We start from the raw sequence: 26007 nt of genomic DNA on the forward strand, positions 1-26007 counted from the left end.
TTATTGACCCGGATCTATATCTAACACGGATGGAACTCTACCTGTCGCGATAATGCAAAACTCTCCTGATAGAGTAACAATTACAGAAGAATAAAATAAAGCATATTTTGTTACCTTTTGGAGCCTAGAAGGGTTCAGTTTGAGCAGATGTTTTATACCATCATCCTCATCAGTGCTCATTTCCCTACATTCAGCATCTGGCTTATATTATAATACAAAACTAACATTCTCAACATCCTAAAAATCAATATTTTGATCGCAGACAGCTTCTTCACCAGATCCACCATGACAGTGACACTAATGTTTGATTGTGTTCAGTACTTGCTTTGCAGTATATCGCTGAGCCATTTCAAGCTTTGCTGATGATACTTCCTATTCTTTTGTTTTCTGCATGCAGTAACTGAATGAAACATCACTTTAGCGTTGTGTATCAGACATTGTAACCTTGTGGAATAAAAGTGAATTGTACTTATTCAGTCATCAAAGATTTAACTATTATTGTGCAAAAAATATATATACTTACACTGTTACACACCTCGCGTCGTTAGCGACCCTATACAATTTTTACAAAAAAAATTCTTGTTATATTGTTTATAATGAATTGATTGAGGAATACTATGTCTAATTTTAAATAATGAATGAGGACGAGGGTAGTGTCACTAAAGACCCGAAGTATGCGTTTAAGGGTTAAATTGATCGCAAAGTGACAGAAGACATTTATGAAGTTGCAAAAGATTTATATTTCAAATAAATACTGTTCTTTTGAACTTTCTATTCATTAAAGAATCCTGGGGAAAAAAAATCATGGTATGTTAAGCAGCACAACAGTTTTCAACATTGATAATAAGAAGAAATGTTTCATGAAAATCACCTCTAGTCAAGTTTGTCTACACTTTTGATTGACACTATAGCTCCCTAATCTTATACAATACAAAGAGTTATCAAATGTATTTTTCAATGTATCCTTTAAAAAGGTCAGAACATTAGGGTGTTCAAAATACGAGGGACTTCATCAATCATTTGTAAAAGGGTTTCAGCAGATGGTGGGGGGAATCCTTGCAGGCAAAGGTTAAGTGGCTCAAGTGAGCATTGTTGAGACAGCAAGAGTGCGATATCAACTCTGCAGTTTCTGGGTCACTCTGTCTAACAGGATCCCTTTCTATTAGAAGCACATGATTGTAAGTTGTAACCACTAAATTGTTTGCCCGTGTGCATAAATTCATGAACATAACCCCGCTGAAGTCAGCATTAAACAGAAGATGCAATAGATTTTTCTTTTCTATGTGTATCTGAGTGAAACGGCTCATCGAACAAGAAAAAATTGTAGGACGGGACCTGATTGGTTGCTATTGCAATCACATGTGATTGACAGGTTGCCCCGCCCTTGCGCCAGTAAACACGTCATCAGAGAAGAGAAGACGCTGCAAGAGGGAGGGGAAGTTATTTTGATTGAACATTATGAGGGCACATGAATTAAAAAAAAATAATGATGTGCATGATGAAATTATTTATAATAAAAATTCATAATATAATGCAATATTCCATAAAACAATAGGAATTGTCTACTTTGATTTGACCTTTAACCATTAGACTGCAGTGAATGATAAAGTTTAATAGTGGCCAAAAATGCTGTTTGTTCTATATGACCCTTGGTTAAACAATCAAAAAAAAAAAAAAAAAAAAAAATATATATATATATATATACATACATTTTTTGGTATATTTATTTTATATATACAAAGGAAAATCAAAACTCTAACATGGTTAAGGTATCTTACAAAATTATTTGGCAAAAACAAAAAGCTGTAGCACAGGAAAAGCACAGGAAAAAGCACACTGACTGCACCATAATTAATTGTTATTATTTCATTGGTTTTCTCTTGTTTTTGCATGTGTTCATAATTTCGTTGTGACAGCCTGGCCAAAAATTAAGCACAATTTGGCATGTTTCATTGCGTTATAGTAAAACAATTGACTCCAAGCATAATTATACAATATGCATAGAAAATCTTTAATGCATTTTAAATAAAGGGTGAATATTCAAATTTTCCTAGGCCAGACATCACCTTTGGCCACTATTGGCCATTATTTTTTATTTTATTTGATTTATTTTACAAAATTCAATCTGCAATGGATGCTGGGAACTTGCAAACCTGCATACATTCATTTCAATAATCTAATATGAAATCTCCTTCACATGCACAAATCAGTGAAGCTCAAACTCAGCACAGGTCACACAGTCCCCTCAGCCGCTGAATGAGCCATGACTCAGTCCTTCAAGCCAATGTTAAACAGCAAAATTTGCGGCTTCATTTAGGGGTGACGCCGTGGACTGATGAGCTGCTGACAAGCCTTGGCGTGAAGACAGTGTCATGATAAAGCACAGCCCTAGTGTCAGTAAGAACTAAGCTGACAGTGACACAACGAGGAAGTCAAGGCACTGAACATGCTTTTTGTTTGACCTAAAGCAATGATTTGGTACTATGTTTGGCACTGATATAATGGGCAGTGCTAGTTCCTCCTGTAGTCAGCATTACGTCAACATTTCAGCAGTGCAGTTTTAATTAAGATTCTGGAAGGACAAAAACATCAGTAAGAAAGCCAGAGATAATGTTCAGTATAATGCCCTTGATTACGTCTGTCTCCTGTTTAGTCTAAAAATCTGCTGATTCCCATTTAGCGCCCTAATCAGAGAACTCTACGCAAACAATAACCACACTTCCCTGCTTTCACGTTTCCCGTAACTAATATTTTTGTTGTGTTCTTGAACATGGGAATTTCAGTGCTTTCATCCAGTGCAGATTGCAGGGTCCTTTACAATATTGCAAAGAAACTAAACAGGTCAATTGCAACATTCAACGTTTAACATTATTCTATGCATTAATACTACCTAGTGATTTCCTATAACTTTGATATTTTTGTGTCTCTTGTATGCTCTTTTTCTTCTTGCGTTATGAATTTATTTTATGGAAGTAAAATAATCCCAAATGTTTTTGAAACAAAAAGCCTGTTGAATTGTACTACTTGAAAAAAATATGCATTGCATTAACCCTGCTTGTATTTTAATGCATTGTATTTTTAGGGCTTGTATTTTTATAGGCTGAAATTTAGCATGGTTAAATATTTAAGCTGTGAATATTTCAAATCAAAACATTTCAAACACATTTTCATTAGTAAAATTTCAATAATCCATATTCACCTTTCATATTTCACTTCCAAAATATTCAAACTGATTAAAAATACAACCTATAATATTCAACAGGTGGTTTTCGGTCCATTTTATTTCGCTTTGCAAATTCGCTTCCACAAATTCAGTGGTTCAAATTCGACCAATAGTATCCAGCTGCAGACCCGCAGCACCACCAGTTTCAGAACCCCAGCGCCAGAACCGGAAGTAGGGGCGGAGCTTACGTTCTAACACCAGCGCCAGGACCGGAAGTGAGGGGCGGAGCTTACGTTCTAAATCGAGTAACGCCACCTAACGTTTTGGAGCGTAATTTGCTTAGACACGAAACGGCATTTTTTCACACGAAACGTCATACTTTATACGTATTATAATGATACATTAAGGTATAGTACAATAAGCATTTTAAAACATTGATTTTGTGTAATATAATTCTATATAGTTATCCGTTTCATTGTATTATGAGAGTTACTTCCTGATCATGATGGTGAAAAATAATACTTGAAACTTATGGTCATTTTATATAAAATATACTTTATTTCACAAGAACATGTGCAGCATGCATTTTTCTTTATGTAAAATAATGTCAAAAATCTAAAAAGAGAGAGAAAATCCGGCATTGTTTTAAAAGAAACAATAAAAATGTACCGTACTTGTCTCTTTTACACGCCTGGTGTGGCTGCAGGTCTGGGTAAATAAAGGCCGGTCGCAAATAGAGGCCGGGTCTGTTTTTTAGTTTCAGGTTGTATTAAATCTTCTAAAACCCGTCAGATCGTCCGCTTTTTGGCGGCCGCCAAAGCAAATTTGTGTCCCGCCAAAGCCTATTTTGATCGGTGAGTGATGTAGAATAGAATGACTGCTGCGCATGACAGGGCAGAGCAGAGAGAGAGAGCCCTGGCCGCGCGCGCGCACTCTCACGTCTTCAAACAACACGAGCGCTGTCTTGCTCTTTATTTGTCACATACCAGTTATAGTTCATACAACGAGCAGTGACTCACTGTGTAATAAAAACATACCCTAAATATTATTTAAAAGGTGCAACAATTTTAAATATTTTCAAATACTTGCAAAAATAACCATGCTTGTGTCATTGTAAATAATTCCGCCCCTCCCTCACTTCCGGTTCTGGCGCTGGGGTTCTGAAACTGGTGGTGCTGCGGGTCTGCAGCTGGATATATCTCAATTCGACAGTAAATTCAACGTTGACATCCAGGAGCTGCAGGAAAAGCAGTAGATTACCGAGCATAATCTCCATCTGCTGTTAGTCGACCTCACCAGCAGGGGGTGCAAGCGCGTGTTGTTGAGGAAGACCAGAGCAACAGTTAGCGCAAGCCATTCATTCATAAAAACTCAGCATGCATTATGTTTTTTGTGACGATTATCTGGGTCAGTATATATGCGGAAAAGATGATAAAGGCACAAAAGCTGTTTTTATGTTTCATTCATTGTTACTTTCCCTGTGTAGCCTTATGTTATCAGCCTTTTCTACAGTGAACGGGATTATAATCTGTTTCCCTCAATACATCATCATACTCAAAGATTCCCCGAATTCCGTCAGGACAAAGCGCTTAACGTAGCTTAATGGACTACAGTGATATAAAAGACCAAACTCGCACCTTATTTGGAAAGTATGTATTGTACATGTACTGCATTAGATTAAACTGGGAAGTAGCACTTTCATATTGTTGTTCTATATTGTTAGTTTGACTAGTCGCTTTGGATAAAAGTGCCAGCTAAAAGACTAAATGTAAAATTGGGTTGACATTCGCACATTTAGGGACCGTCTCTAAAGTAACAAGTCCTATAGGCCTAAACGTTTCTAACTTCAATAGCAAACTTCAATCTATTTGAATAAATTGCGCATTATGCCTGAGCCTGACACCTACATGAACACTTTACAGTTGGTTTTATGACTGTAAGTCGTTCTTTTCAAATGGTATTTAAGTTAGAAACGTGTATACCAATTTCGTATGTAACTTTAGAGACGGCCCCTAAATGTGCGAATGTCCAATGTCAAACCAAATTTATGCCAGTATATCACTGGGAAACGCTCAGCATTAAACTTTGCGCGTTAAATTCATATTCTGAGTCCATCTGCTAGCCTGCGAGTTTGGTCTTTTATGTCCATTAAGCTACGTTAAGCGTTTATGTCCAGCAGGGGAATCCTGACATATTGAGGGAAACCAAACCCTAGTACTGCATGCAGCACATCGCTGCAATATAAGGTTAAGGCAACTAAACAACCAAGAGAAATATGTCAAATGTAACACTGGATCTGTCCGCATCGGGGGAATAACATTATCGTTCATGGTAGAGAAAGATGCATGTAGGCTACACAGGAAAAGTAATCGTGAACACACTGAATTTCACATAAAACAGACGTCATAATAATCACAAATACACTTACATTTTTGTAAATAAGTTTTTATGAATGAATGGCTTGCACTAACTGTTGCTCTGGTCTTCGTCAACAACACGCGCTTGCACCCCCTGCTGGTGTGGTCGACTAACAGCCGATGGAGATTATGCTCGGTAATCTACTACTTTTCCTGCAGCTCCTGGATGTCAATGTTGAATTTACTGTCGAATTTGAACCACTGAATTTGTGGAAGCGAATTTGCAAAGCGAAATAAAATGGACCGAAAACCACCTGTTGAATATTATAGGTTGTATTTTTAATCAGTTTGAATATTTTGGAAGTGAAATATGAAAGGTGAATATGGATTATTGAAATTTTACTAATGAAAATGTGTTTGAAATGTTTTGATTTGAAATATTCACAGCTTAAATATTTAACCATGCTAAATTTCAGCCTATAAAAATGCAAGCCCTAAAAATACAATGGATTAAAATACAAGCCGGGTTAATGCAATGCATATTTTTTTCAAGTAGTACAATTCAACAGGCTTTTTGTTTCAAAAACATTGGGGATTATTTTACTTCCATTTTTGTCAACTCATTGCAACATTTTATGTTCATTTATTTATGTCCATTTATGCTTCATGTCTGGGAACACATGTTGGCATTTGTTTTCCAATAATGATGGGCTGTTTATTGTACATTATCCCCTACTTAGACTGTAAGCAAGTAGTCATTTGAAAGACTGTTTTAAATACGGTTCCCCGGAACAACCAAGAGTCTTTCTCAAAAACACAATTGTGCAAACACATACATGTCTATATGTGATCATTTAAGCCCAAAGAAGCGCCAAAAAGAACTCAGTTCAGCTCCGAAGAGAGTTTAGTACAAGTGCACTTTAGTCAAATGAAAGGTTTTACATTGTACAGTAAACACATTGTTTTAATAATCTTTTGTTGAGCTTTAAAGTAATACACTTTTTTTTGATGTGTTGACCAACTTACTAAAGCACATAAAGTATTTGAATTCAATTTTAACTCGTGTTATTTGATATTGTATTTAAAGTTAATATTTACATATACACAATACAATAATAATATAATAATATAATATAATTTTCATATGTTAAATGAAAAGAATTACAAATTTGTAATTACAAATATATTAAAATACATTACATTTTAATAGAAATTACCTTAGTTCACCATAAATGCTTGACAGTATCAATAACTTATTTTAAGTGTGCACTTGAAGTATATTCTTTTAAAGTATAAAGTATTTTCTCCTTGTAAAAATAGTAAGCACCACTAAAAAGGATAGTTTGAACAAACTGCCAAATCCTAAGTATTGAACTTTATCGCATAAGTTGTCATGTACCATTTGTGCTATAAACATTAAACAAAATGTGAGGTACGATGAAGTACTGTTACTATGTCACGACTTCAGTTTAGTACAAATTTACTTGTAGATGTTGCAAACAAGTATGAAAAAAGCAATGCATGCAAAGTGTTGCTCACACTGTGACTGTTTATTGCTTTACTTCAGTTTCATTAACTGGACTGTTTATTGCAGGAACAAGAACATTGTGTCATTGAATAACAGGTCACGAGTGATGAGGAAGTAAGAACTGTTAACTAAGCAAACAGAGGAAGCATACTGCAGTTCTCCATGTTCCATGAGAGCACAAGAGAGGTTGATTCAGGAGCCGAGATGGCCCTGAATGCGAGGAAGCAGGAAAAGGGTGGCGCTTAGTCGGTTCTCCCATGGGATTAAGGAGTTAGAGGTGGTTTCTGAGAATCAGCAAATAAGCGATTGCTGTATATAAACATAAATCTTTTGTTGTTTGGTGGAGTCCTTGGGTTTACTTGTTTCTGCTAAATGGAAAGCAAATTCAAGCAATTACTGGGGTAATGAAATGATGCAGCACATGACTAACATGTGATCAGAGGCGGAGCAGAAGTGAGGATTTCATAACTGAGAGGTCCCTTAAATTTGAACATCCTTGTGAAAAATATAATTGCTCTTAATAGTTTTGAATTTGCATGTATATTGTACTTCAAATCTTAAAAGTATATTTAAAAAAACTATACTTGCAGATCATATAATATGAATGAAAAAAAATACCACTTGATTGAACTTTATAAATGTGCACTTTGTAATAGTCAAATTAAAAGTTTTACTTTAAATTACAATTCTGCTCTTTGATAATTAGAACCAACCAGTTTATTGATGTAGCTACATTCAAGTAAAAATATTTTACATCGAGTCAATAATCACATTGACGCTCCATTAAAAACCACATCGGTTGAAATCCATGTTTCCTTTGGGTCTTAACAAAGACTCCGACCTGTAATGAGTATGACTGTAATGAGAGTGGATGGCAATACTGATTAATGATCAACATTTGTTGCTTGATGTGCCAGATCACCTTCCATTTTTATCTTCATTTGTTGGTTGTGGGAGTAATTTGTTTTGTTAATAAATTGTATGTTTTGAGTATTTTTATATGTTTATGTCATGTACAGACTTAAATGACCAGGAAACAAGGTGTGGGCATCACAATCGGGAGGGAATGAGGGAGAAGTTCTTCCCTCCCTGCAACTTATTGGAAGAAATTGCAGGGAGGGATAAGTTTAAAAAACCTTTAAATAATTGTTTTAATAATAAGTTTAATTACATTTAGGTATATTTTAGTTTACCATCTTTTAAAGACAACAGAACTATGAAATTACATATAAAGATGTATGTATCAAAACAGCACTTTTAAGGTCTAATACATTTAATTTAATATAAACTATAATACATTTTCATTGAATTATAAATAAATAACATGCAGTTGACTTCTAATATAGAAGAATGTTTACGTTTGTTTAAAGCCAGAAACTACGTTTTTATTTCATACTTGTGTTGTATAGCCTATCAGAACAAAAACTCATAATGCAAACAAGTATGCAGTGCATTTTCATTATTGCCTATAAACTGTGTTCTTCTGCAGTCAAAGTTAAACTAGTTTACAACATGTCTATCATAAACTACCTGAATAAAATCTGCATTTGTGTACTTGGGTGGAGTATGCCTCTTTTCAGGGTAAAACTCAAGCCAGATGAAGCAACAGACCCGGAGAACAGACAGTGGTGTCACTTTGATCTTGTCACTTGCCTTAAAGTATTATATTAAAGTACATTAAAGGACATCTCATCTCAGCACAAGCCTGTTCAGGCATTCACACAGTTGTGTTAGCTGTACCACACGTGAGAGGGCCCGTTTCCAAGGCCTTTCTCCTTCTTGCCACGGCAGAATCCTCTTTTTTTTATTTCCCTAACTGGATTGATGCAGCACAGCATGACAGTATGAATCAGCCCTTCTTGACCTCATTTTGGCTTCTTGCCCTGAAACTGACTTGTGCGTGTAATACTGCGAAGTTCACCAAACATGACCTTGGGGCAAGAATGTCAGGTGATGACTAAAAGTGACAAAACAGACAAGCAAGCAACTAATATTTTCTCATTATTTCCCTTATAAGTAGAATTAACCGACAAAGAGAGCTTTTATTTTATTTTTTTATTCTCATGTATACAGCACTTTGGAACCCACTGTGGTTTTTGAAAGTGCTCTAAAAATAAAGTTGAGTTGAATTGAGAAAACAGGAAGCTGCAAGCACATATGACTTGCTGTAGGCTATACTCTGGTTTACAGCAAACATATTTATGCAAGGTAAAAGAAAAAGAAAACAGACCACATTAAACTTCTTAATATTTATTTTTTAGTCCAGTGCATTACAAGCTGATGAGAACATGACATTTAGGAGACATTTGGAAACTATTTGGTATTCTTATACAGCCTTGTCTTCTCTTGTGAAAAAGGCCTACACTTAAGAATACTTTAAAAAGAGCTATATGGAAATAACTAAACATAATGTTTTCAGACGCTTTATTGCATGTTAATTAAATGAAAATGTATTATGGTTTTAAATCTATATTCAATGCAGTTAGCTACATTTTATTGTGCTTTTTGACCCTCTTAAGCAGGACTTAAAGGGACAGTTCACACAAAAAATTAAAATTATCCCATAATTTACTCCTCCTCAACCCATCCTAGGTGTATATGACTTTCTTGTTTCAGCCAAACACAATTGGAGTTATATTAAAAAATATCCAAGTTTCTTGTTTCATAGTGGGAGTAGTGAGGGCCTGAGATTGTGAAGCCCAAAAAGCGCATCCATCCATCATAAAAGTAATCCATACGGCTACAGGGGGTTAATAAAGACCTTCTGAAGTGAAGCCATGCATTTTTGTAAGAAAAAATATCCATATTTACAACTTTATAAACTATAAACACTGGCTTCCGGTAATTGCCGTACACGAGTCTAGTTCCAGCGGAAGAGTGACCTTTGACCCGACGCATGATGTAGGATGTTGGAGTAGCGTAAGCTTAGTTGAGAGCAGATGCCCCTCGCGGTTCAAACAAATAGGGCTGGGCAACAAACTCAAGCTCCGACATTTCAGTTAAGAAATTCTCATTTTAGACTTCTAAGTCATGAGTCATGACTGATGTTTTGTTTTGCTCTATCTTCTGCTTCCGGGTTCGTCAATACGTCATGCGTCGGGTCAGAGGTCACTCTTCCAACTCGACTCGCGTACAGCCATTACCGGAAGCCAGTGCTTATAGTTTATGAAGTCATAAATATGGATATTTTTCTTACAAAAACGCATCACTTCAATTCAGAAGGACTTTATTAACCCCCTGGAGCCAGATTCACTTAGTGACTTTTTTCCCCCATTAATATTATATTATCTGCAAGTACGGTTTAATAAATGGTTTAAATACGGTTCGTTTTGATGTACACTGTGAGCACATTCAATATGTGCACTTATTCACAATGGATGTTAATAATTTAGTATTAATAGTAATAGTATACTATATTAATAGTATAGTACATTGTAATAGTAATAAATTACATTTTTGATTTTAAGGACATTTTTATTTATGCACATAAACAATTTTGGTACAGTGTTGTGTCGATGCTTGATGTCCAATGTAAAAAGTTGTTGATGATGCAACAAAGTTTAACTTTATGCAAATGAGCAACAATGTTCTGAGTCAACTACCAATGGGAGAGCAGACAGTGTCTCACCAACACAAATCCTTCGATTATACACACATAATAACAACAAAGAGTTACATAATAGTGTTACAGTACCACCCTGGGAACTTGATCCAAGTTTTGGTGGCAAATTGTCATGTTGAAATGAGTAACGCTGACACTTTGTGGCTGTAAATTGAACTGGGAGGGTAAAGCGTGCCAGATAACAAAACCATAGCTTCATCTTTAGCATTACCATCCAGCTTGATTCTGATCTGGAGAGTGTGTTATAATAGTTTATCTATTATTTGCATTCTGCTTGTCATTTCTGACATAAAAAAAAAAAAAAAATTCAGTCAAAAGTCAAAACCAGGTCAGTTGTATCATTTGTAAGCGAGCTGGACAAAGCAAAAATTACTTGTTCCAAATGAAGCACATGCATATGGTCTGTGGGTGTACACTGTGTTCTTGTTGTCTCACCACAAAGGCACGCTGAGTACAGAAAGTGCAGAAGGAAGTCACACGTATGCACGTACACGTTTATACATGTTGTCAACATGCAGCATTACCTATTATGTAACCAAATGGCCCACAAAGAATCATAAATTACTATTATGAGTCTTACTAATAGAGAAACTCTACAATTCTTGCTTGTGAAAGCCCGCAGTACATGTGCTTATGGAATATGTTTGTGCAATGCATGGCATACCGAGACATTTTCGGGATCCTCCACATTAAACTTGCTGACAGGGTGAAGGGTTGTGAAATATATGGTGCTGCTTTTTTCCCGGCCTTTACACTGACACACGACCCCTCCACGCAGCCCAAACAACAGGCTGCTTCGTCCTGCAGTCATTTGCAGACTAGATCATGGACTTTCATGATTTAAAAGAAGAAAGATAATACAAAGGTCAGTTGTATGTTCATAAAGCATAAAATGGGTAATGCACAACCTTATGATTCAACATTTTATGACATAGCTATTATGTGGAAGTTCTGAAATGGAGAAAAAGCAATCAGATGCAAAGCTTTAACCTATAGCCTTCGTTATCATATTTAATAGGCTTTGTGAAGGTCTCTAAACTATTAACATGATTGTAAAACCTCCTGAAAAATCTGTTGTCCTCCATCTAGCCTACTACATGCCTTCTGCCATCAGTGCCTTCAGGTGAGTTTGCTTCTGTTTGTTGACTTACATTTCACATCATTGTCCTTCACAGCACGTGATATATGTTGTAAAACATGTTTTTCCTCAGGCCCTGATGGAAAAGTCTGCCTGCAAGTTGTGTTGGTGGGTGCATTCACTCAGCCCCTTATGAGAAGAAGTACAGCCTACTTCAGCAGGCTTTTAAAAGGGGTAGCTAAATACTAAATAGTAGCTAAGTAGTTATACGTAACTACACATATGTAATGATGTAGTTGCAGCACGTGGGTTCTTATTTCAAACCACTGAAAAGGAGCACATCTGATTTGACACTTTGAAAATTAGGTTTAATGTTAGGGGAGCTGATATTTTTCAGTAAGGTTTGTTAGTAATTAACTGTTTGCACTGCAAAATGTTGCTGCGCAAGACACATAAACTTGACATGATGTAGTAGTACAACAAGATGAATATCAAACTCGATGTGCGCAACACACGCCAAAGCATGAATTTCAAAACGGGAGAATGAAAAGACAGGGCTTACAGAAAAATATTTAACACAAAAGAAAAACACAACATACAAAACTGATACTGTCTCTCTCTTGAAATGTATTTTCTTTTTTTTTAAAGAACTGATATTGCTTTTGTGAAATATTTCCTGCACTGCAAAACAACATGGTTAAAGCTAAAGTTAAAGCTCTAATCAGGTGACTTATAAGAACTCATAATTTTTAGTGTATACACCACACTGACGGGAAATATCGCCATCTGCCGGCTGACTAATGATGCCTAAAAATGTTTGAATGACGTTGCTCTCTTCTTAAAGAAATAGCTCACATGAAAATGTCATCATTTACTCACATTCAAGTCATTACAAACCCACATGATTTTCTTTCTTCTGTGGAACACAAAATAATATATTTTGTAAGAATGTCCACTCTTAGCCACTTATTTCCATATACCGGTAATGGGAGTGAATAAAGACGGGGAATGTCAAACTCCAGAATAAAACAATAATTAAAAAAAAAAATCACAAAAAAGTAGTCCCAGTGTTTTTTGTCACACACTCAAAACCACTCAGACAAAAAAAAAAAAAAAAAAAAAAAAAAAAAACAGATGAAGTTTCTGATACAGTTATAATTTGCAATTCAAGGCATTATCAGGTGTAAACATGAGATGCATGATATATGGTCTGTAGTGTCCGCTCCTATATGACAAAAAGGAATCCTGGCTTCTGTGTGTTCCCTTTTTAAGCAGAGCTTTCCAATTACAATAATTAAATTAAAAGCATAATTAAAACTGTCTTTCAGTAACATTCCAGCACACTGTTAGAATAGCAGCAGTATCTGAGTCCATCATACCGTTTGAACAGCATCTCAATAGCAGCATTGATTCTCTGATCTTAATTACATTAGTCATGAAATTAAATTCAGTCCCCTGTATTGACCTGATTCAGTATGTGTCAAGTTGAAACAAAGAACATGCCTGAATTAAGACACTTCTTAAAATACATTCTTTCAGTCTCACTCATAGAAATATGTATCCCCCAGTGATGTCCACATTAGTACACAGCTTCGTCCATATTGTCATCACTATCTGCTCCAAATTCCTCTCCGTTGTCAAAGTAAGACATGATGTAGTCTGTCTCCTGAAAAAAAAGAAGAAAGAAGTCATATGTGTAAATGACAGCAGCACAAATATTGTTGAAAAAGTATGTTTTGTGTCAAATTATGAAAAACAAATTCTTACATCTTCAATCTCCTCTTCAACATAATCTTCATCCGCATCTGGCTCCTCCTCATTATCCTGTTTCTTCTTCTCCTCTTCCTCCTCTTCCTCAGAATGCTGCTCTTGTTCTCTTTTCTCAAGTGTCTAAATGTTATTCCATAAAATGAACATTACTAACATGCTGCATACACAGATTAAACAGCAGCATTTAAAAAAAAATATATATATATATATATATATATATATATATATATATATATATATATATATATATATATATATATAAAAATATAAATAAGGACAAAGCAAATGGCTGATTTGCTTCGTTTGTTACAATTGTCAATTTAAGTTTTGGTATAGTTTGTGTTTCTATTTAAAGTCTTTCAATCTGTTTTTTTCTTCTTCTTTTTTTCTCGATTTATTTGAATGTCCAAGCATGTTTTAAACAGTTAATGCAACATAACAAAATATTATGGTGTCAGTAAACTCGTACCTCTAGTTTTTGGAGAACCTCTTCTTTGCCAGCAGCTACTTTTGGTTTTCGCTGGAGTTGTGGCTTAGCACCTATGACTACGGAACAAAGGTATTAAAAAGACAAATGGTTAACTCCTATTTTAACATGTATTGGGTAGCATTTAGTACATTAGACTGTGAACCTACGCACATGGTAATAATAATAATAATAATAATAGAGTTTCTCACGTGTTTTTCGGGGTTTCCGTACTTTAATACAAAGCTCTTTTGGCAGTCGGCTCCAGTCTGGAATGAAATCAAATATTTTTAGAGAGACCTGACTTTTACATTTTCTTGACTATAAAAATTAATAAGTCAGTTGTGGCACAATAAATAATGAATATTTCTCATTAAAATTCCTCTACAGTGGTACATGGAGTCTGTGGTCGGTAATATTTTTTTTAAAGAAATCTCTTATACTCACCAAGAGCAAAAATACAGTAAAACCAGTAATACTATGAACTAATATTACAATTTAAAATATGTTTTCTGTCTGAATACATTTTAAAATGTAATTTATTCCTGTGATGGTAAAGCTGTATTTTCAGCATCATTACTCCAGTCTTCAGTGTCATGATCCTTCAGAAATCATTTTAATATGCTGATTTGCTGCTCAAGAAACACTTATTATTATTATTATTATTATCAATGTTAAAAAAAATGGTGCTGCTTAATATGTTTGTGGTAGCAGCAGATACATGTTTTTCATGATTCTTTTATGTATAGAGAGTTTAAAAGAACAGCATTTATTTGTAATGGAAATCTTTTATAACATTTTAAATGTCTTTACTGTCACTTTTCATCAGTGGTCTGTGGTGTCCTTTTAGATATCAGATACCAGTCCTTGGAATTCACAGCTTTAATACATTTAAATCACAAAAAGACAAAAAGCATCCTGAGACTTGAATGCAGTGGAGGATTTCAGGTTTCCATGTTTGACTGTTGAATTTCCTCTGCTTTATTATCTGTTATGTCTCACCTGGACTCCATTCAATTGTGTTGTTCTTCGGCTCACCATTTTGGTATTTATCAGAGTACCGTGCCACATCTAAAAAAGAAGACAATAAAGAGAGCCGTTCAAACCTGGTCTTTGACCATCCATGCCTGATGGGTCGTTGGCTTTGAATATTTCAGTGACTGCCCACAGTTCAAATGCAAATCCAGATTGCATGACCTTATTCTCTATGGCCCTGTTTACACCTGGTTTTGGTCGATCGGATCACAAGTAGACAAGGGAGACACATACCCGTTTACACCTGGTATTTTAATCCGTCTCTTTTGTCCACTTTCAACCACTTCCTGATTTCTTCTACGGGAGGCTCTATGGGCGGGTAAATGTCTGGGCTTTTTAAGATCTTTCGATCTAATAAATGAAATAAGCTTGCATAATTTACATATATATGCGCTCAGAGACGACGGAAAAATATACAGAGCAGCAGCTTTCATTTCTGCTCTGATATGCGCAAGACCATGCCGAACGCTGTGAGTTTGTGTTAGAAATCAGGAATGCATTATGCTTTGTAGGTTTTCGTCTTCAAACCAAACCCGTCTGGCTAGCATGCTTCCCATAATGTTTACGCATTAGGCCAGTAGTCGGAGAATAGGCAGTATTTTGTGGCTGTTCAAACGCGTTTTAACTACCTCTGGAAGTGGTAGAAAGTGGATAAGCTCAAAACGTTTAAGCCCCCGTTTACACCTGTATTTAGCGTCGTCCATTTGTGATCCGATCGACCAAAACGCATCTTAATACCAGGTGTAAACAGGGCCTAATCATGTTGGATCTTCCTCCTTTGTGCTTAGAATTGTCCACTCTGTGTGCTCAGTATTGCCCACATGTTGCCTCAACCCATCGTACCTGTCTTTGTTCTGGCTGCTCTTATGTGGAATGGCAGATTCTTGCTGGAGGCTCTCAGCTCCTGCTTCAGAGCGAGCATATAGTCCACTTCTTCTCCTGTAAGCAGAGGCACTGGTCTAAATTGCATAGGCTGAAAGAAAGAAAAAAGAAAAGATTAAACTCAAACAAAAACAATCAGAACAATCAATTCTCACAAATCCGTAATAAGACATTTATAGCATTTGTATGTGTAATAACAACAATTGTAGTAAGACTGTAAAAAACTGTTTCTTGGTTGAAAGTAAGTTCCCTTACTCTACGAAAAACTGTAATAGATCTAACCTTACATTTCATGTAATTTTACAGTAAAATACCATTTATGGAAGTAAAAACAGAACAAAGTCTATAAAGATTTCACATTCCCAGAATTCCCTGTGTGACATTTTACAATTGGTAGTTTTTTATTTTAATAATTATGTTTCTTCTTAGTTTGTAATCAGTTATGTACAATAGGGTTTTATGTTACATCTTATGTTTTTAAATTAGTGTTTATTGCATTATTTTAGTGTCTTGTGTGTAACTGTGATGGTGTTTTGTATTTGTGTGCAGGACACTGTGTCTTCATATTAGTATTTACCTTAGCTTGTGGAAAAGATGAGAACTACATCATGTGTTTTCTCTTTACCACCAGTGTTATTATGGTGGATGTCAGTATATTTTAAAGGTACATAACAGATTTTAGAAGCTTCACTAATTCAGCAGAAAAGGGCTGTTGGATTTATCTGTTTTAAATTGTAAAATGTACATGTTTAAATCACATCTAACATGTTTAAACCACAGCTGCCAGTTTTTTTCTTCTTAAATTTTGTAAAGATATTTTTAACAGACTATATTACAATGTAAAGACACTCATATTACCATTAAAACACTTACGGGAAAAAGAGGAGAAGGTGTATGTGTAGATGTTGGTAAAGAATCACCCCTCCCAAAACCCAGTGCGTCCACACTGAAGGTAAACTGGCTTCTTCCACGACCTCTACCTCTACCTGCCATGACTGTACCTGTACAGTCAACACATGTGCATGAGCATACAACTAGCCAACAGCAATAAAAAACATTCCATGATGAAACCTGCAAGATACAAACACAAAGATAACTTTATTTTAAGCAGTAATATTTAGATTAGTCACTGAACAGCTTACCTCAAAATGTGTTTCAGGTTCAATCCCCCAGTAAAGATCTGCACTGATCACCAGCTTCCTGCTGAATGTAAAGCCATGTGTCATGAAGGCACAGTCATTAGGAGCCTACTGTGCACGTGGGTAGTTGTGTTTACATCCGGCACATGTACACGTGTGGTCCGTCTCAGTGTACAGTCCAACCAGAAAGACTCCTCGGGCAAAAAGTTCCTAGCACTAACAGCAGGCATTACATTGCTACTACAACTGTTACAACTGAGGATATTACAACATATTTGATTTTAATGGTGTTGTAAACTTTATTTTTTGAATACACCTATAAAATATCGCTACCTGACAGATATCACTGAAATTAGTGTCGTGATAAATCACGTGGAGAGTAACGTTACATGTTGCGAGTTGTTGGAGGGTGGAGTTATATAAATAAATAAATAAAGTATTTTTATGTCACAATTAAAAAAAAAATATGTCTCTCTTGCCATTCTGATGCACACCTCCCCCTCCTCAGATTTGCGAGAAAAATGTCAGAATTGTTTAAATTCCGTGGTGTTTAAAATATTCCACACACAACAGACGTTTGAGATAACAAAAGATAAGATATTTTATTTAACCAATTTATATAGTTTGTGGTCGCAGTTTTTTTTAAGCTACACTAATCCTGAAAGATTCAAGTGTCAATAGATTTAAACGATTATATGGTGTATATGGTAGTGTGTATATTGTGAATAAATGTCTAGTGCACTAAGTTTTCACAATTGCTAAAACAAACCCCATTCACTGAGCAAATTCTTAATGGGATAATTCTTTCTGCAAAACCTTAAACAAGTTCACTTTAGACAGTTACACAATTTGCAAATCTCATGCACTCTTTTTTGCTAAACTCTAATTCTCTAAAACTGTAATTCTGGATGCTCTGTTCTCCTTTTTCTTTGTATGTAGTGTGTCTAATGCATGATCCGTAGAGTTTACCCATTGGCTGTGTGAATGAGCTGAAAGCAGTTTCATTTTGAATAGGCCTACAGGCGAAAGGAGGATGAGGATATTGTTTGATTTTGTCAGAAGAGTAAGGGGTGAATTTAGTTTAAAGATTTGGATTTGTGCTTAAATGTTGTGATAAAATGGGTGAAGGTTTCAAGAAATGTGTCTTTGCAGTTGTGAAAAACTAAGACAAAAACGTCGTGAGATTTGAGGAGCCTTTCTGAGTGTCGAGCGCCCCCTGGAGGAGAAGAACTAGGCCTATTATGTCACAGGATATACAGTTCAATATTATGGGTATTCCAGCAGGTGGCACAATGGTTGCATCTACTTAAATTATTTCACATTATTGAAACTGACAAAGGGATCTGGCATGACCAGCAACAGGAAATGTCCATTTGTTATACCTTTGATGTGAGCAAATTATTTTGCCTATTGCCAAAGTCAGATATTAGAGTGGAAACTTGAGTTATGGAATGTAAGTACAGTCTTGAACTTTACACTCTTTCACCAATGAGCCACAGAATAAAAGCAGACAATTAAAGGGATAGTTCACTTTGAAATTAATTTTTGATATGTTTTAGCTTACCTAAAGGGCATCCAAGATGTAGGTGTCTTTGTTTCCGCAGTAGTTTCAATTTTGATATTTTTAGGTCAAACCGTTCTTGTCTGTCAGTCATATAATGCAGGTCTATGGTCACTTCCTCAAAGAGCATGTACAGAGAAGTCCAAATTAAACATGATTTAATGACTCGTAAATGTAAGTACACATTGATGGCCTAAGACATGAAACGAGCGGTTTGTGTGAGAAAACGAACAGTATTTATATCGTTTTTACCTCTTGTAACCACAGCCACATCCAAGTGATCTGAGGGCGCGGGCGCTTCGGTCTGTGCATTACAAGAGGTAAAAACGATATAAATACTGTTCGTTTTCTCACACAAACTGCTCGTTTCGTGTCTTAGGCCATCAATGTGTTACGAGTCATTAAATCATGTTTAATTTGGACTTCTCTGTGCATGCTCTTTGAGGAAGAGACCATAGACCTGCATTATATGACTGACAGACAAGAACGGTTTGACCTAAAAATATCAAAATTGAAACTACTTTTTTGAAGAAAGGTCAAAGAAGAATGAAGGATGTTTTGAAATTTAGTTTTTTTCTCAAACTATGTCAAAATGAATGAAATGATAAAAAAAGCAGATTTTTCTCATTTTATTCATTTTGACATACTGAATATATGTTTAATGTTTAACAATATGTTTCCATGACAACACATCCTGTGCAGTGCACATGTATCCCTCTCCTTAGGGTGCAGCTGACCATTGTCAGCCATTGTCATACGCATTAACCTCTGGTTAAACACAGCCAAGTTATACCGTTTTGACGCAAGCATTTTTCACAGTATTGCATGCGTGCAGGTCAAACAAAATGGCTTTGACGAAGGTCCATGGATCTCAGTGAAGAACAATGAAAAAGAATTGATATGATTCATCATCAGTTACTAACTTTAGGTCCTATAAAGCCACGCCTCCATCCATGATTGATTGACAGCTGTCAGCCTCTCTTGATAAAAGCTTTGCAAATAAAAGATTACACTTCATTTACCATCAGAACAACTCTACACAAGACACAGGAATACTTCAACATCCAGTGAATTTGAATCCAGTTTCTTCAGGATGAGGCACATTGAGTTGCATTACACCGGGGCAGCATTGTTCTTCCTGCTGTTTTCTGCTACAGGTACGTTAAAAACTTTACATTTAATGAAATATCTTCAGGATATCACTTTAGAGTTTGTGTGAACAGACTGTTATGGTAACTCACTTTCTCATTTTTATTTCATTGACTGACTTCCACTTTCAGCTCAACCCGATCACACTAAATGCGTCTCTATAGCACGCAGTGTGTTTATCGTGTAATTTATACGCGAAAATGAGTTTTTACGTGCATAGGATACGCATGTTGGTTAGGGTAGGTTTAGTAGTGGTGTGTGGGGTGCGTGTGTATTATACGTTATTATACGCGTGAAACAATATGCTTTATTGCTTATATTATGAGAAAAGTTTGTGACAGTCAGTAATAAAAAAAAAGCCAGTATTTGGAAAATATCACAATGTTTGTAAACCAGGTTTGTTCAAACCGTACAATCGCAGGAATTTTTGTAATAAAAAATATTTAAAAAATATTATGCTATTTAAAAAATGTCTGATCTCAATACATTTTTGATACATTTAAAATAAAACATAATATGCCCAATTTGCAACTAGTGTCATAGTCTTGAATACTTAAAACTCTTATTTTCATGGAGATTTGTGAATAAACATTACCCATCAGAATAACATTTTGGAATTTAAATGTCCTGACATTGACATGCGCTGGATTATGACTATTTTGGGGGAAAATACACAACCACAAAACATAAAACGACCAATTTCATGAGTAGACCTAAAAATTTATTAAATAAATAAATGCTACATAATTTTGTGACTGAGTCTTTTCCCCTAAATAGTAATAATCTAATATATAAATATAGTCACCATCTAATAACAGTAACAATAAATACATTAGATGGTGAGATGGTTGCTAACATGGCAATGAGTAATCATATTGTATTTGTAGGTGCTCAGCCCTTGAGCATTTTAAAGATTATTGAGGGGCTCCAGACACCCCCAATGACCTACTCTACACCCCTTTACTCATTTTCCCTGTGCATGGAGATCACCAACCGTGTCTTCAACGACTCCCTCCTCAACACAACCTCGCAGCAGTACAAGCGGATGTATACAGAGGTTTCTGGAGTTGTAAGTGTTTCCTGCGATTTGTCATTGAATAGATTTCCCCATTTTACACATAACAGCAACAACATTTTAAGTAGCTACATGTAAATTGCTGTTGACCCTATAAGAGACCTGTAAACATGATTTTGTCTGACTTTCACAGTTGGACTTGGCCTTTAATTGCTCTAACTGTGACACAAGAGAAACTTACAGAGGGGTAACAAATATACAGTTCAGGTAAACCTCATTTGATTCTTTTTCTAAAGGGGTTTGTCAGTTGGTCCTAAATGAACTGAGAATTTAAGTGCATGCTCTTGTGAAAAAGAAAAAGTGCACTTAAACTGTATTTGCGGAATATTAATGAAATAAAAAGAGTACACTTTCATAACTGTTTCTTAATACACTTTTAAAAAAGTGCACTTTGTAATGTCAAATCAAAAAAAATATATATTATAAAGTATAGGCTACAGTTTAAATCATTTAGTAATCTTTTGTCGTGCATTAAAGACGTACACTCGTTTTGATGTGTCGACTAACATAAACTAAAACACATGTAAAGTGCTTGATTATCATTTGAACTGTTATTTGATATTACATTTAAAGTTAATATATTTTAAATGTAGCCTACTAAATGTACCAAATTTCAAAGACAATAAGTAAAATACAATTAAATTATAATTAAATGTAGCCTATACAATAATACATTTTATTTAGTTGCAATTAACATACAATAGTTAAATATATTGTTTTAAAGAGATTATTATTTCGGTATAGAAATGCTCTTTTTAAAAATATGCTAAAGTGTACTTTTTTTGACACAAGGATGATGTTACTGCATTATATATTACAATCAATTTGGCAAAATGTTGTTTCTTGTTTGATTACAGGAGCGGGCCTATGATCGCGAATTGTACCATTCAGTTTCAGACCATTTTTATCAACCATGTTGTGATCAAATATTTGTTCCTGCGAGCCATAGATAGTAATACTCAACCAAATGGTCTTGCACTCAACAGACAGTACACTGCTGGTGAGTATTCTTCAGGGTCAGGCAAAGTTCAGAATTTATGAATTGGATCTCTTTTGATTTATCACTATCAATGTAAATATGGATTAAACTGGCATATGTGCATTTTAGAATTAACCTATATTATTACCTAAATTATAAATATATATATATATTTTTTTAATGTAGAAACGGTCACACCTGCCTGGCTTTCTCCAACATCCACAACTCCTATGGCTCCAGCAACTCCCTTTGCAGGAAGTGCTGCTCACTTTGCAGGAAGTGGTTCTCATTGGCTTCCTGGTTGGGCCATTGCATTGCTAGTGTTAGCATGCGTCATCATACTGCTTCTCCTCATCATCTTACTACTGGTAAAAACGTAACATTTACACTTCGCTTTATAAACTCACAAAGTACCCTTCGTGACAATGAAGTGCCCTTAATTGTATTCAATGTGCACTTGTAGTGTATTTCAAAATTTAAAAGTATTGTTAAGAAACTGTACTTGCTGATATAATATATTATGTTGAAAAAAAGAACACACTTAACACACTTAAGTATGTTTTTAAAAAATGCACTTTGTAATGTAATGTTTTTAATGTCATATTAAAAGGTGTACTGTAGGCTACAGCACATCTTAATTCAAATTAAAAATGGTTTTTATTAAAGTACACTTATTTTGATGTTTTGACTAGCAGACTAAAGCTCATGTGAAGTCCTTGATTTGAACTGTAACTCAATATTTACTTAAAATTAATATATTTTAAATGTAGGCTACTAAATTGCAACTTCATAACAAATTTGTAATTATATGATGTCTATTATATTATATTATAATTTATAAATGATGTATATTTACATACATGAAATACAAGTTTCAATAGAAATTACATCAAAGTATTTTAATTGATCATAAATGCTTGTCAGTACATCCGGCAGTACACTTGAACCATATTTCAAAGATAATAGAAGCCATTATAAAATTACATATAAAGATGTACTTAAACCCTACTTAAGTGCGTCAAAAAAGCACACTTAGATTCAACTATTGAATTTAAATTTAAACTAGAATACATTTTTATTTAACTGCAAATTAGCAAAACATTACATTCACTTTAGACTTAAGTATATTACTTCTGTACTCTTACTTCACCTTCTTTTTCACAAGGGTAATAACAGGAAAAATGTGCTCATGTAGAATGATGCTCTGCTATAGTGTGATATCTCATTTCCATCTCTCCAGATATGCTGTTGGTCCTGTAGGAGAAAAGACAAAAAGGAAGAAACAACCAACATAGTAGAACATGCACCTTATCAGAGGACATCTTTCAAAGAACATCTTGCCAATCCCACATATATGCCACACACACCTGAGAGAAGCCCAATCTACCCAGTCTTGGTAAGAACCAAATGTCATTTCTGATGGCAGAAATATAAGTTAAAAAAATCTATTGAGAAATTTGGTCACACCTCTATCCTAAAAAAACATTTAGTTAACATCAGCATTAGACATTGCGATTCAGTCATGCATGTTTTCAAACATAAATCATCTTTTTATCTACGATTTGTGCAATTTGGAATCGTTCAGATCATCAGAACATTTGTGCTTATAACATACTTGTGCATCCTCTATGCTTAAATAGATTGGTACAATATTCAATAACTTCACTGTTTCGATTTTATTCAATGAATGAAACGGCTGAATATTCAGAACACAGACAACTTGAATGTTAAGTCAATTCAACTTAAATGACATTAAACTGACTTTAAAAAGATGAGTTGAATCTTGTATAACATCAAAAAAGTTGAAAATTGCTTAACTTATTTTGATGAGAGCAATGAAAGCAATGTAAAAAACATATGTTGTCATAACTTATTGAACGTGTAATATGCGTATGATTCTATTATTATGATCTCTTCTAAGCGTTGTATCGTTTCTTCAACAGGGAGAACCGGAAGTACAGCATGGCAGCCAAGCCGGGATGTATGCGATGAACCCTCAGAGATGATAACCACAATACCACTATAAGAGAGGTATAAAACAAACTTCTGCAGACAACATTATAGACATCTATAACTTATGTATTATATACAGGTTAATAAAAGTTATAGGCAATATAGATCCTGCATTTATCAACAAAAATGAAACAACACAAATTCTCATTTGAAACAATAATAATAAAGTTGACATTTTCTCAAGCCGGTCTCAGAATCCAAGGGAGAGGTTTGGAGTGACTAACAGGTTTGCCAATGATGGAGGGAGGCTTACAGGGAAATGCGTAGTTGCTGGGAGAGCAGATCTATTCATTATGAACAAAGAGACACTAGCAACACAATGCAGATTAAATACATAAACTTGGTTAGTTAACATGAGGTCAAGCCCTCCATTCAATGAACTGTTTACCATTGGGACCATAATGCTTGCACAATATGGTAACACAAATATGGGCTTTAATGCTAGTAAATATATTTCATAAAGCTAGCATTGAATTAGGATTAAACTATGTATGCAGTTCTTTTACATACGATTAATATGTTGCTGCAGTGTCAAATATTGAATGGCAATGATTTATAGCTGGGAAAAGCTCCATGCTGATTGCTTTAAACTGATGAGTGAAGTGGGAGTAATTATTTGAGGTTACTTAAATTATTTGAGATGATTTAGCTTTAATTAAAAATAGTCATAATAATGATTTTTAACAATGTGTCAACTATTTGAAGCTGCTTGTCCTCTGTAGGGTCGTGGTGAAAAATAAATGAAATGATCTTTCTTATTTACGCTGGTGCGTTAACCTTGTACAATACACTAAAAATAACAAAAGTCCAGGGAGTGGCTTAAGCTATTAAAACTCACCCTTCTCACGTCATTTACGTTGCTTTATTTTACACAGTTCACATACACAACCTAATACATACATACTGACCTTTGTGATATTGTTAACATTAAACACTGAAAATACGGTAACAGTATGTTGAATCTGGTTCAAAACATCAACTGATGTAACATTGGTATTTAGTAGAACACTGACAAGTTTACGAGAAATATTTCAGGAGTCTATATACACTGGTGTAATAAATACTAATGTAAATAATGTGGTCTTTGTTTCAGAGCCATGAAATAACTGACGCTACGGAGGTTCAGGACGGTAAAGCGGTTTCTCTCGTAGAAGATGCTGGTTTCTTCAAAAAGATTCTAGAAATGTGGACTTGTCATCATTACCATGTTTAATATAAGTATTATACTCAACTTAAATGGAACTTTATTTATTGTCACACAGATATGGGGATTTAGGTCTGTGAACTTTTGCAGCTCTTTCTCAGTATAATATACCAGGGTTAGTTGTCACACTTTTTACTTCAATAAATATTTTTTTCCGGTTAGGTTAATTCTCGAGAAAGCCCCATTAACATTTCCACTGTTTCCCCCCCCAAAATAAATTTAATATATGTTGTTTCCTACAGTGGTGCATGTTGTCAAACTATGTTGTTTATTATTATTCATTTTTAGTTTATTTGAGACAAATACATTTTTGAAAGATAAAATACTGAGTTTTTTTTAAATTCCATAACACGTGTTTTTAAAATGTAAACATTTATATATACATTTATATCTATAGGACAGGGGATTTTAATCTGGGGACCCACAGGGTGAATGTAAGCGTAAAAAGTTTATAAATAAATAATAATAATAAAAAGATGTAAAAAAATATATTAAAAATAAGATTAAAATAAGTAAATAAATATTATAACAGTACCGTACTAAGGAGTAGGAAAAGATGTAATAATGCAACTTAATAGAAACTAAATATTTTCCCAAATAGAATTTTAGACCGATTTATGAAATTAATTTTTCAAAGTATAAATTGGATCTAAAAGATGCCTTTTGAATTTTGGCACAAGGGTGATCATATGTGGGGGTCCTTGAAATCTGAATGTTTGAAACCCTCTCTGAATATGAACTGGTATGCCGATGAAATTTACTCAAACAGTAAAGGAATTAAAAAACAAAATAATATATAAAGCAGCAATGATGTAAAAGGTGACTCAAGTTAAAACCATTGTTTTGCCAACATGAATTGCAATCACATGTAAAACAACAATCACTTCCCTATGTGACAACTTGCCCCGGTCTCTTTGATATCTTAGGCTACAGAAGAAGAGTAATGGTTTGCTTTTATGTATCTCCAGATTACAAGGTTATCAATC

The 26007-nt window shown here is 34.8% G+C and overlaps 3 protein-coding genes across 4 annotated transcripts in view; 2 read left to right on the forward strand and 1 right to left on the reverse strand.

Annotated features, from left to right (window-relative positions):
• s100v2 (S100 calcium binding protein V2) overlaps positions 1-26007 on the forward strand; it is a 240591-nt gene that overhangs the window by 79514 nt on the left and 135070 nt on the right. The window lies entirely within an intron of this gene.
• polr3gla (RNA polymerase III subunit GL a) lies at positions 12884-17184 on the reverse strand. Of its 2 annotated transcripts, none has more exons than XM_056254557.1 (8): positions 17044-17184; positions 16775-16902; positions 15863-15992; positions 14987-15055; positions 14197-14253; positions 13988-14064; positions 13516-13638; positions 12884-13414 (listed from the first exon to the last, which is right to left on the reverse strand). In XM_056254557.1, exons 2-8 carry the CDS (start codon positions 16892-16894, stop codon positions 13328-13330), a joined length of 663 nt encoding a protein of 220 aa, XP_056110532.1. In that variant the 5' UTR covers positions 16895-16902; positions 17044-17184; the 3' UTR covers positions 12884-13327. The 2 variants fall into 2 exon arrangements, with proteins under 2 accessions (XP_056110532.1, XP_056110533.1); XM_056254558.1 differs by having other exon boundaries at positions 13988-14058; positions 17044-17172.
• Positions 19637-25338, forward strand: si:dkeyp-92c9.4 (mucin-1). Its single transcript, XM_056254554.1, has 8 exons — positions 19637-19758; positions 20638-20819; positions 20959-21032; positions 21683-21825; positions 21991-22172; positions 23045-23200; positions 23748-23835; positions 24911-25338. Exons 1-7 carry the CDS (start codon positions 19695-19697, stop codon positions 23808-23810), a joined length of 864 nt encoding a protein of 287 aa, XP_056110529.1. The 5' UTR covers positions 19637-19694; the 3' UTR covers positions 23811-23835; positions 24911-25338.

The sequence above is a fragment of the Rhinichthys klamathensis genome, unplaced genomic scaffold, assembly GCF_029890125.1.
Source record: "Rhinichthys klamathensis goyatoka isolate OS25496 unplaced genomic scaffold, OSU_Roscu_1.1 h1tg000111l_1, whole genome shotgun sequence".
In the NCBI taxonomy this organism is placed as follows: Eukaryota; Metazoa; Chordata; class Actinopteri; order Cypriniformes; family Leuciscidae; genus Rhinichthys; species Rhinichthys klamathensis.

What these genes read in the sequence shown, in the direction of transcription:
- polr3gla (XM_056254557.1), bottom strand. Translation starts at nt 16,894, where the DNA reads ATGGCAGGTAGAGGTAGAGGTCGTGGAAGAAGCCAGTTTACCTTCAGT. An exon ending in CACCTTCTCCTCTTTTTCCC is followed by an intron (nt 15,993 to 16,774) that starts GTAAGTGTTTTA and finishes TCTTTCTTTCAG; the next exon opens with CCTATGCAATTTAGACCAGT. An exon ending in ACGGAAACCCCGAAAAACAC is followed by an intron (nt 14,065 to 14,196) that starts GTGAGAAACTCT and finishes TTTGTTCCGTAG; the next exon opens with TCATAGGTGCTAAGCCACAA.
- si:dkeyp-92c9.4 (XM_056254554.1), top strand. Translation starts at nt 19,695, where the DNA reads ATGAGGCACATTGAGTTGCATTACACCGGGGCAGCATTGTTCTTCCTG. An exon ending in GTAACAAATATACAGTTCAG is followed by an intron (nt 21,033 to 21,682) that starts GTAAACCTCATT and finishes GTTTGATTACAG; the next exon opens with GAGCGGGCCTATGATCGCGA. An exon ending in CAACAGACAGTACACTGCTG is followed by an intron (nt 21,826 to 21,990) that starts GTGAGTATTCTT and finishes TTTTTAATGTAG; the next exon opens with AAACGGTCACACCTGCCTGG.